A 10,868-nucleotide genomic window follows, 5' to 3' on the forward strand; every position below is an offset into this window, starting at 1 on the left:
AAGCAATGCCTCACATTCAGTGATGACGAGAATACCACAGATCTCTTGGGAGACAGACATAAGACAGAAAAGAAAGATGCATATAGAGACCTCATATAGAGACCGGATCCCATGACTCGTCTGCACACAGTCTCTTTGCAACCTTTGCCCCTTGCCCAGAATGCTCCGGGAGAAGCTGAAGCCAATCCCAGTCCCTGTTTATAGACCATACCTTCACTTGGGGTCTGAGTGGAGACACCAGGAAGACTCTAGCCTTAAAATACATGCTTTAAAATACATGTTTTAATACATGCAGACATGAATACCTCACCATACAGTGAGCTATGAGACAGCCCTTGAGCTTTTCAGAGAAGGAACTGCTCCAGCGAGCGGTTCCTTGTGTCTGCAGGAAAGGAGGTGAGAACTGAAAATCAAAGCTGTGTTGTGATACCACCACCTAAATTTCAAAAGAGGTTAAAGTGTAGAGTGGTGGTCTAGCTCTCACTGATTTTATTCAGAGTTGTTTTTAATGATGTAATTCCTTCACAGCCTTCTAGCTCAGTCCCCCAGGCTGAACCTTTCTCAATCTGCAGGCTCCTCTGAAAGCAGCAGTTGGGGATGCTATGGAAACATCCGAACCCTGAACACCCCAGGAGCGTCTTGCGTGATTGGAAGACGGCATGGCCTGCCTTACTGCGGTAGTTAACAATCTCTGTGTCTACAATTTCCTCTTGACTCCTGCTGTTTCTCATGGTCCTACACTAAGGCATGGAAGGAAAGAGCACTCATCATGGAGTTCAAAGCCTTTGTGAGAGCTCTGGCTCTGCTTCTTAAACAAGTCACGTAGTTTTTCAAGTCCCTCCTGGAGTTAGATATCCACCTTTACAGAGTTTTTGCAAACTCTCTATCATGGGGTGAGAGTGCTTCTTGAACTGTAGAAGAAACTAGAACCAAGGCTATCCCATGTAAATCGTTATCACTTTCTTATTATGTGATTTATTGGCACCACATAAGAGTAGAAAGTTGGGCAGTTGTGAGAAAAATTGTCCAGGGGTCTTACCAAAAACTTACTGAAGGGTTAGGGGACTTTCTCCTTCACACAGTGACCTGTTGCAGTGGCATGATGCAGTTTATTGAGAAACCTTCTCTGGGTTCCTTAGGATTGTACCAGTAGTGCCTACAGAATTGTCATGGAAGGGACCGAGCTTAGCTCACAGCCACTAGTGGCCACAGAGATCTCTAACATCAGGAGATGCATGGGGTGTTGACTCTGCTTCACAGAAAAGGTCTTAAAATATGAGGTCAGGAAATGACTACTAGGGGTTTAAATTTGGGATTTTCAGTCACAGGCCTAAGTCCAAACCTAAATCACCCTCAGCCACATACTTCCTTTTGTGTTTGCTCTAGGAGTCCGTGCCTCTGAAAGGCTGGCTGAAATAGACAGGCCATATCTTCTGAGATATCAACCCACGATGAGAATTGTTGGCCGGAAATACTGTATGGATCCTGCAGTGATCGCTGGTGTCTTGTCAAGGGAGTCTCAGGGTGGCAATTTTGTGGTCGACATGGGCAACATGGGTAATGGAATCGGGGTGATACAGGTAATGCTCCATCAGTCAAGGTAATTTGATGTTGGGGAAATGGCTTAGCAGGCAAAGTACTACCTGGAAAAGCGTGAAAACCTAGGTTCAGATCTCCAACACCCATTTGGAAAGCCAGCCATGGTGCCTGTAATCTCAATGCTGTGTTCTCAAAGTGGAGGCAGGTGGATTCCTGGAGTTCGCTAGCCAGCCAGATGAATCAGTGAGCTCCACATTCAGTAAGAGATTGAAGAAGATATTCAATGTTGATCTCTGGCCTCCACAGGCATGCTTACACACATGCACATCCCCCCACATGCACTCCATGTGAATATGCGCATGCGTACACACACATGCATACACATACACATACATGTACATACATACACACACATGCACACAGAGAGAAAGAGACAGAGACAGACAGACAGACAGACAGACAGAGAATGTGGCCCTTCTGCTTTGTGACACAGCTTCAAGGGAACATGATTATGGTTTCACTGCAGATAGCACAGTGAGCCGGGCGGTGGTGGTGCATGCCTTTAATCCCAGCACTCAGGAGGCAGAGGCAGGCGAATCTCTGTGAGTTCGAGGCCAGCCTGGTCTACAGAGCAAGATCCAGGAAAGGCGCAAAGCTACACAGAGAAACCCTGTCTCGAAAAACAAAAACAAAAACAGATGGCACAGTGGTGCAGAATAGTGAGTGAACCGTACCGCCTGGGTTTTGTGAGGGCCGCAGCAATTCTGGTACCATTTCCGCTGCACTTGGAGGCACAGTTTCTCTTCAGAGTGAATATTGCTTTATTGCCAGGACCCATCCCCCAGGACACACCACCCGAGATACACTACTCTGGGGTTCCCCACGGGGCACTAGTTCATGAGAAAGACCACAAATTGCATCTTTGTGCTGTAGTCTTTGTGTGACCTTGAATGGGTCGTTTTACTTCACTGGGCCTGTTGCCCTACCTGTAGAATTCCATTTGCTCTTGGCAGTGCTGGGGAGTTAAACTTTGTGTGCTCTAAGCAGGTGCTCTACTGCCGATCTCTACTCCAGCTCCTAAATGCCGTTCCAATTGAATTATAAAGAGTCAATGGAATAATGTAAAAAAAAAAAAAACAAAAGTAGCTATGTCTGGTAGGTTCTTAAAAATATTACATTCTCCCTTCCTTGTCTTCTCTCTATATAACTCTTAGTTCTGAGGGTTGAGTTTTATTCTTACACTGATTGGACCCAATATCACTCATCAGAGTTTTTTTGGGGGGGCTGAGCCACTGTTGGGGGCCAGGGTAAAAATGAGAATGGAGCTTCCTGTTGCTTCTCTGTTGAGAAACCTGTGTGCAGTGTGTCATTTTCAAGCTTTTAGGATAATTCACTCCTTAATGATCTTGGAATTGGCTTCTCTTGACTACTTGTAATAAACTTCAATTAAAAAGTACCTTCTGGCCGGGTGGTGGTGGCGCACGCCTTTAATCCCAGCACTCGGGAGGCAGAGGCAGGCGAATCTTTGTGAGTTCGAGGCCAGCCTGGTCTACAGAGCGAGATCCAGGAAAGGCGCAAAGCTACACAGAGAAACCCTGTCTCGAAAAACCAAAAAAAAAAAAAAAAAAAAAAAAAGTACCTTCTGGCCGGGCAGTGGTGGTGCACGCCTTTAATCCCAGCACTTAGGAGGCAGAGATAGGTGAATCTCTGTGAGTTTGAGACCAGCCTGGTCTACAGAGTGAGTTCTAGGACAGGCACCAAAACCACACAGAGAAACCCTGTCCAGGAAAAAAAAAATTCCCTCTGATACCTTATCTCATTTTGACTTATGGATATATTCAGTAATCTGATGAGATGGAGCAGTGAGCCACCAATGAGGAAACAGGACCCACAGAGGAGTCCCTGTTATCAGTTACTCTGGCAAAGAGAGCACTTGGCCCGAGGACGCCTTGTGCCGTTAGAAATGGTGACATCTACTTTCCCGTTTTCTCTTTTATAAAATCTGTTCCTTGGGGGAAAGATCGGTCCATCTCCTTTGGGATGAAATAAGAAGTCTCTAAATTCAGTCCTTTCTCCTCGAGCCGATGAGATCTCTGTGAAAATGGTGACCTATGGCATCCAAGAAGGTTTCAAGTCACCTCCAGACATTCTGATCACCTGCAAGGGGGCCTGAAGCACAGGCAGGATCCCTTCCTGCTTCGTTTGGAGTTGAGAGTTGCGGCATGGAGGAAGGGCATTGCACTGGATTCTGCATGCATCAACCGTCTTGGCCTCTGACTTGACCTGCTACAGTGGGGCAACGGAGAAATGACTACTTGCCCCTCCTCAGCCTAAACCCTGTAGTTTATTTTTGTCCATGGTGGTGACACCATTTTGCATTCCCGTCAACAGTGCACAGGATTCCAACTTTTCCATGTCCTTGACAACATTGGCCTTAAGTGTTTTGGACAGTAATTCTTAAGTCCTAGATGCATGTAGCGTCTCCACTTAACCTCCAGGGAGATGGGGAGTGGAAGAAGAACAGAAGGGAGAGGAGAGAGTAGCTCCTTCGGCTGAGGATGCTCACCAGGTTTTCCTCTGCCTCCCTCTCTCTAGGACTCAAGCTTCTACCCTCCCACATCTTGGAAGAGTGATTCCTGGGTTTCCCAGAAAACTGAGATCCTGACATCTAAAATCAAAGAAGTCCAGGCAAGGTTTCCTAGCTGGACTCCCGACCAGTACCTGAGAGGTATGTGTTCCACTGTTGGCCAGTTGTTTCACGGCCTGGAATTAAGAGATAAATGTTTATCTCTTAATAAAAACCAGACTTCTCAGGCCACAGCTGTCTTGAGCTGGGAGAGGGAATCTGAACTTAATGTTGAGTGCCCCCAAGCTGGGTGAGGACTAACCTGTCACATGACTTCCAGGTGGACTCTGTGCCTACAGTAAGGGTCCTACCTTTGTCCGAAGCAACCAGGATCTAAACTGTGACTTCTGCAATGATGTCCTTGCGCGAGCCAAATACTTCAAGAACCACGGCTTCTAGCACCTCAGATGAATCTCAGGTTCCGCTGCCGTACAGGAGGCTCTCCTATTCCACCAATTTGGCTAGCAGGTGGAGACTGCAACCTCGAATCTGAGTTAGATTTGAAAGCTGTCAAAATATGACAAATCATATTAAAGGAAAAGTCGTTACCTGCATTATAGACTGTGTCTTTCTAAAACATTTCCCCAGATGTGAGCTCTAATACGTATATCTGTGAGATGAGTCCTATGTCTCAAGGAATCCAATGGCCAAGTTCAGCAAATAAAGCTCAGGAAACCTAGATTTCATGTCAATTACACTTAAGCATTGATTTTTGGGCAGTGTTGGGACTTGAACACAGAGCTTCACGTGTATTGAGCACGTGCTCTACCACCTAGCTATCTCTACTTCAGCCTCAATGATAAATAGTAATTTTTAACTTTTAAAGATTTTTTTGTTGTTTTTTTGAGACAGGGCTTCCCTGTGTAGCCTTGGCTGTCCTGGAACTCAGTCTGAAGACCAGGCTGGCCTCAAACTCAGAGATCTGCCTGCCTCTGCCTCCCGAGGGCTGGGATTAAAGGAGTGCACCACCACCACCCAGCAAGATTTTTATTTATTTTTACTTTAAGTGTGTGGCTGTTTTGCTTATGTGTACATCTGTGAACCACATACATGCAATGCCTGAAGAGAGCATCGACTCTTCTGGAACTAGAGCTAGAGGTGGTTGTGAGTCACCTTGTCAGTGCTGGGAATTGAACCTGGGTCCTCTGGAAGAGGATCAGTTGCTCTTAACCACTGAGCCAACATCTTACCCCAATAAATGATACTTCTAGTATAAGTTTCGTACTATATTTGGAAGAAAGCAAGATGGCAATGACCCTTGGAGAGGTATGTGAGCTCCTTTTAAGCCTAACTAAGGGGAGTATCCAAGGAAGTTAGCTCATCTTAGATATGATTGCCTTATGTGAGTGGCAATCATGTTAGTAACTTTTAATTGGCTAGTGTTAGTTGGGGTTTTGTCAGGGATACAGTTATCCATTTTGGGGCAGGCCTGTACAAGTCCCAGGCTTTGTCCTTGAGTTGCCATGGAGGTTGGCTGCTCTAGCACATACTGACTGTGGAGGCTGGCTCAGTGGCCCAAACTTGGTGCAACCTATCCCCCTAGTCCCTGCTGTTAGGGACACCAGTGATTAATTGCCCTTTGTTTGTGGCTCTTCCCCAGAAACTGTCTGTCCAGTCTCAGGAAACTGAAATTGAGGCCTGATCTCTGAGAGAAGACTGGGCAGTCTGTTATGATGTCTGCTTAGTCCTCTCAGAGAGCAGCCACCATGAGGGATGGCTACGGGAGGCCAGAAGAGCCTCTCTAGGTTGTAGCCCTTGAAGAGTCTACCCTTACAAATCTGCTGAGCTAACTTTGTATAGCCTTTTAGGGATGGCAAGCGTGGGACCCAGGGAAGCTTGGCTACACTGCTGCCATGGCAGACTTAAACAAACCAGCCAGAGAGTAGGCCTTAGTTTCAGTTTACTGTAAGGCAACACCCAGTTCCAGGAAAAACTACAAACTGCCATCACCCAGGGATGAGCCAATCAGCATCCAGGGGGAAAATAACTAAAAATCCAACCTAAGAGGAAAGTACCTGACATTCCCAAATATTTCTGACCATTATAGCTAAGAACACCAGATGTTCCTTAGCCCAGCACACACCTATACCCTTTCACCAAGATATCCCTAGATAAATGTCAGCTAATCAGGGTCTTGAACCCTGGAAATCCCCTCACTCCAACCTCTGCTATGATAAAATCCCTACCCCAACTGGGCATGGAGCTCTCTGTTCTCATCACTGTGTCGGACAGATGAAGAGCCCAAGCTCGAGCTTGAATAAAGGCTCTTTGCTTCTGCATACGGATTCGGTCTTCATGGTGGTCTTTGAAGAGTCCCTGAGATCTGGGCATAACAGCAAGAAGTTCCACCTCACTCAGTTTACTTCAGCATAGTAATGTGACAAAGGAAGAAGAGCCAACTACAGACTGCTCCTTCTTCATTCTCTCAGAGAAAGCTTTAAGGAGGCATGACATGACCCAGGCTGTAGGATCTAGCCTAAAGGTATAGACCCATGTTCTAACATTGACTAGTCACATAGACTGGGTAAAATAGTTTGGGGAAAGTCACTTGCTAACAACTGTGTGCCAGCATCTTGACTCCAAAGCCATCTCACTGTCCTCAAGTGTTAGGCCTCAAACTCCGGACAAATGGCTAACTGAGGTGCCTGTTTAAAAATATCAAAGGTATGCCAGCTGCCAGGTTCTCAGCAATGCAAGTACCTGTTACAGAGTCACCCTGACTGGCATACTCCATTCCCTACCCTAAACCTCTCCAGCCCTCGAGCTTTGGCTATGTGCCCTCTTTGGTGCTTGTGGTGGTTTGAAAGAAAATGGCCCCCAAAGGGAGTGGCACTATTAAGAGGTGTGGCCTTTTTGGAGTAGGTGTGGTCTGGTAGAGGAAGTATGTCACTGTGGAGGCAGGCTTTGAGGTCTCATATATGTTCAAGCCACGCCCAGTGAAACAGTCCATTTCCTGTAGCCTGCAAGGTGTAGAATTCTCAGCTACTTCTTCAGCACCATGTCTGCCTGCATGCCACCATGTCCCACTTTGATGATAATGCATTGAACCTCTGAAACTGTAAGCCAGCTCCCACCCCCCACTTAACTGTTTTCCTTTGTAAGAGTTGCTGTGGTCATGGTGTCTCTTCACAGCAGTAGAAACATTAAGACAATGATCTTGGTCTCCTGGCCTCTTAGCCCCCCTCTCCTTCCCTCTCTCCTCTCTTGCACCCCATCCCCCAAGTCTGGTTCATGTTCAGTCTGCCAGCCATGTTCAGTCTGGACCTTCCAGAGGCCTCTGGCTGTGCTCTCCTTCATAGCTACAATAAACCTTCTCCTCAACCATACCTTGGAGCATCATGTCCTCATTTTTTTCATTCACTAAAATTCCCTCTACTTTACTTGCTGGACCACAAAATCTTCTTCTAACCAAAAGGATCTGAAACTCAGCTAAACTCTTCCCTTGGGCTTGGTCCTCAGCTAGTGGCACTATGGAGGTGTGATTGGATCATGAGAATACTAGCATCATAAACTGGTTAATGTATTGATGAATTCACAGTTGAATGGGCTTGGTAACTGGTGAAGGAAGTAGGTCACTGAAGGAGTGTCTCTGAAGAGTCTCAGTCTCTCTCTCCCCACCCTCCTCTCTGTCTGTCTGTCTCTCTTCTTTCCAGAGGCTTCCATTTTTTTTTTCCATCATAATGTTTCAGTTTTGCCATAGGTTGAAAAACAATGAAACTAACCAACCTTTATGGGTCTCCTTCTTCCCTGGGGATCATTGGTCACTGGTCCACAAGGGCGGAGGGAGCATAAGCAGCCAGCAGAGTTCAGACAGCTGTGAGTACGATGGAAATAGCCTTCCAAAAGTCACCTATGGTGAGACAGCTCAGCTTTATTCCAGAGTAAGGGGAATATATAGGATGGGGACAGCACCTGGGGCATCACCTAATTTGCATTTGGCAGCTTGGTCCTACCATACAGCTGGAACACAATACCTAATTATCATAGGGATGGTGGGGATGGGGAGGGAGCATTTGCAGGGACCAGTGTCAAAGGTCATACTTAAGATAGGTCAGGCATCCAAGCTCAGGGACAGTTTCCGAATAAAGTCAGGCATCCAGGCCAAGAGACACTACCCAAATTAGGTAACGAGGGAATCCTGCTGCTAAAGGAGTCCTTCATATTCACCGAGCTCAGAGAACTATCTGGACATGGTGAACTGCAACCTTAAATGCAGGGTGCTCCAACAAACCTTAGCCCAAACTCTCTGAAACCATAAATCAAAGACAAAGCTTTCCTCCATTGTGTCATTGGTCAGGTATTTTTATCAGAGACAAAAACCAATTAGCACAGAGGCACCCCAGTCATCTGTAGCCAGGCTATACGGAAGAGTCCCTCAAGGACACGGACCATGTCCTATGTTGTTAAATTAGCAAATTCAAGTGTTTGGATTTGTAACAGTAATGCCCCCCATGTGCCAACTTAATATCAATGCTTCATCATTGTTCCATAACAATCATCATCATGCCAAGCATGCTTGTTCTGCCCCTAAATTTTTTTTGAAGCAATTCCTAAATGTTAAGTAATACATGAAGTACAAGAGCCTCTGCTCCCTCTGTTTAATTGCATTCAGCAGCCCAGGCAAAAGAAAAGAAGTCCAACCATACTGGCACATAAGGCACAAACACAGGGCTTGCACATAGTGAGTATGAAGTGCTCTTTTTCTGTTAGCAGCCTCATGGTACCCCTTATGCTCTCTGGGGCCCTTGATACCCACCAACCCCGGCCTTCCTTCCTTGTCTCCCCACTCTCTGCTCAAAGTCCTACGCCCAAAGCTTGAATCCAGCTAAGAGATTCCCACCAAGAACACAACAGAGGAAACCAAATGAATGAGCTTTCCCCTTTGGAGATGTACATTGAACTATTATAAGGAAAACAGAATGTGAAGCTCTAGCCACAAGCCTGCAGGAGAAACATTAAGGTGAATAAAGTTCTCCTGGAGTCTTGCTATGATTCCCTCCATGGATGTGTGTGCTCAGTAATGGACCTGGAATGTGTACATGGAGGTGGCATTTCTCACCCAAGGAAAGCATGCCAGAGACGCCACGTTGCTGAAGTGGGAGCACTGGGGAGGGCACAATGGAGTCAAAGACTATGTGAAAATACGGTATTGATTATATGGTGATCAGTAAATGCTATTGCACATCTTTTGTCTGCCAGCCATTCTCTTAGGAAGGGTGAAACAAGGGCAAAGGGCACTGTGCTTCCTTGCTCTTTGCAGCTCACTGATGGCCAAGGATGTTGAACATTTTTTCAAGTGTTTATTGACCATTATTTGTGCTTCTTTCTTTGAGAACTGCCTCTTCCTTTCATTAACCCATTTATCAACTGAATGATTTGGGAGCTTTGTGTTTAACTTTTGCATTTCTTAAAATACATTTTTTTTATTGTTGTTTGAGTCTTAGATGGTCTTTTAATAAAAATAAAAAAAAAAACCAGAGCCAGATATCAGGGTGAAAGCTAAAAGATCAGAGAAACAGAACAGCCAGCCACTAGCTCTTACCTCTATGAAATCCTCAGCCTCAAGAGAGCGAGTTCCTGTTTCCTCACGCATTATATACATTTCTCTGCCTTGCCATATTACTTCCTGGGATTAAAGTCATATGTGCTTCCCAAGCAAAGGCATGAGATCTCAAGTGCTGGGATTAAAGGGGTGTACCACCACTACCTGACCTGTATGTCAAATCTTATGGCTGGCTCTGTCCTCTGATCCTCAAGCAAGTTTATTAGGGTACACAATAAATTACTATATCTTATAAGCATTAATACTGTGATGCATAGTTGTCAAGTGTTTTCTCTCATTCTGTCTTCTGTCCCTTCACGGCTGATAGATTATTTTGCTGTGCAGAAGCTTTTCTGTTTCCTGTCATACCATCTGGCAGGTCTTTTTTTTAAAAAAAGAAAAATAGAGGCTTATTTATTTTAATTTTTTCTTTACATTTGTTTATATATTTGTGTGAGATAGGGCATGTTTGAGAGCCAAAGATACGTTTTAAGTTTTAATTACTGTTCCTAAGAAATCAAAACTAAACTAAAATGCCTCTGACCTGCAAGCCCCTTGCCCAAGGAGAGATACTTTCTGAAATGCTGGAAGCTATTGTTTATGGGAGAGAACAAGCCACATGTTTTCACTCCCCTAACCAAGTTGGTTTGACTCAGCTGCACCGGATGTGCTTGATCACCTGTGGGCAGCAGGAGTGGGGTGTGGGGGGGGGGGGGTGGGGGAGTGATAACATGGACAGGAAGTAAGTCAGGATGTACATTTGCCCCTGACTGGATATAGGTGGGAGGTCTGCAGGCAGGGAATAAGTCAGGATATATGCTAGCCCCTGATTGGACCTGATGGTAAATAAGGCGGCCTTATGGGTTTGACTTTATAAGCCTCTGCAAAATGTGACTCATCACCATTTCCTGGGAACTCTGGAATGGTTCTGGCCAGAGCCCATCATCCTGGCCAGTATTTAATTAAACCTTGCTTCAAATTTGACTCAAAAATTGGGGAACTGGTCTTTCTCTTGTGATTCTCAGGTTTGACCCATGCACCTGCCATCGTGTGTGTGTGTGCGTGTGTGTGCGTGTGTGTATGTGTGTGTGCATGTGTGTATGTGTGTGTATGTGTATGTGTGTGTGTGTGTATGTCTGTGTGGGGTGTGTGTGTGTGTGT

The 10,868-nt window shown here is 45.6% G+C and overlaps 1 protein-coding gene across 1 annotated transcript in view; it reads left to right on the forward strand.

The window, feature by feature from the left end:
- Window positions 1-10,353, forward strand: part of Lyg1 (lysozyme g1) — a 32,547-nt gene extending 22,194 nt beyond the window's left edge. The window contains exons 2-5 of the mRNA XM_052745106.1: window positions 573-677; window positions 1,387-1,580; window positions 4,135-4,267; window positions 4,446-10,353. Coding sequence (XP_052601066.1) covers window positions 573-677; window positions 1,387-1,580; window positions 4,135-4,267; window positions 4,446-4,564 — 551 coding nt within the window. The 3' untranslated portion in view covers window positions 4,565-10,353. The remainder of the gene's footprint in view (window positions 1-572; window positions 678-1,386; window positions 1,581-4,134; window positions 4,268-4,445) is intronic.
- Window positions 10,354-10,868: the final 515 nt, after the last annotated feature.

Source organism: Peromyscus californicus, unplaced genomic scaffold, assembly GCF_007827085.1.
Source record: "Peromyscus californicus insignis strain IS unplaced genomic scaffold, ASM782708v3 Scaffold_19__1_contigs__length_69161282, whole genome shotgun sequence".
Lineage (NCBI taxonomy): Eukaryota > Metazoa > Chordata > Mammalia > Rodentia > Cricetidae > Peromyscus > Peromyscus californicus.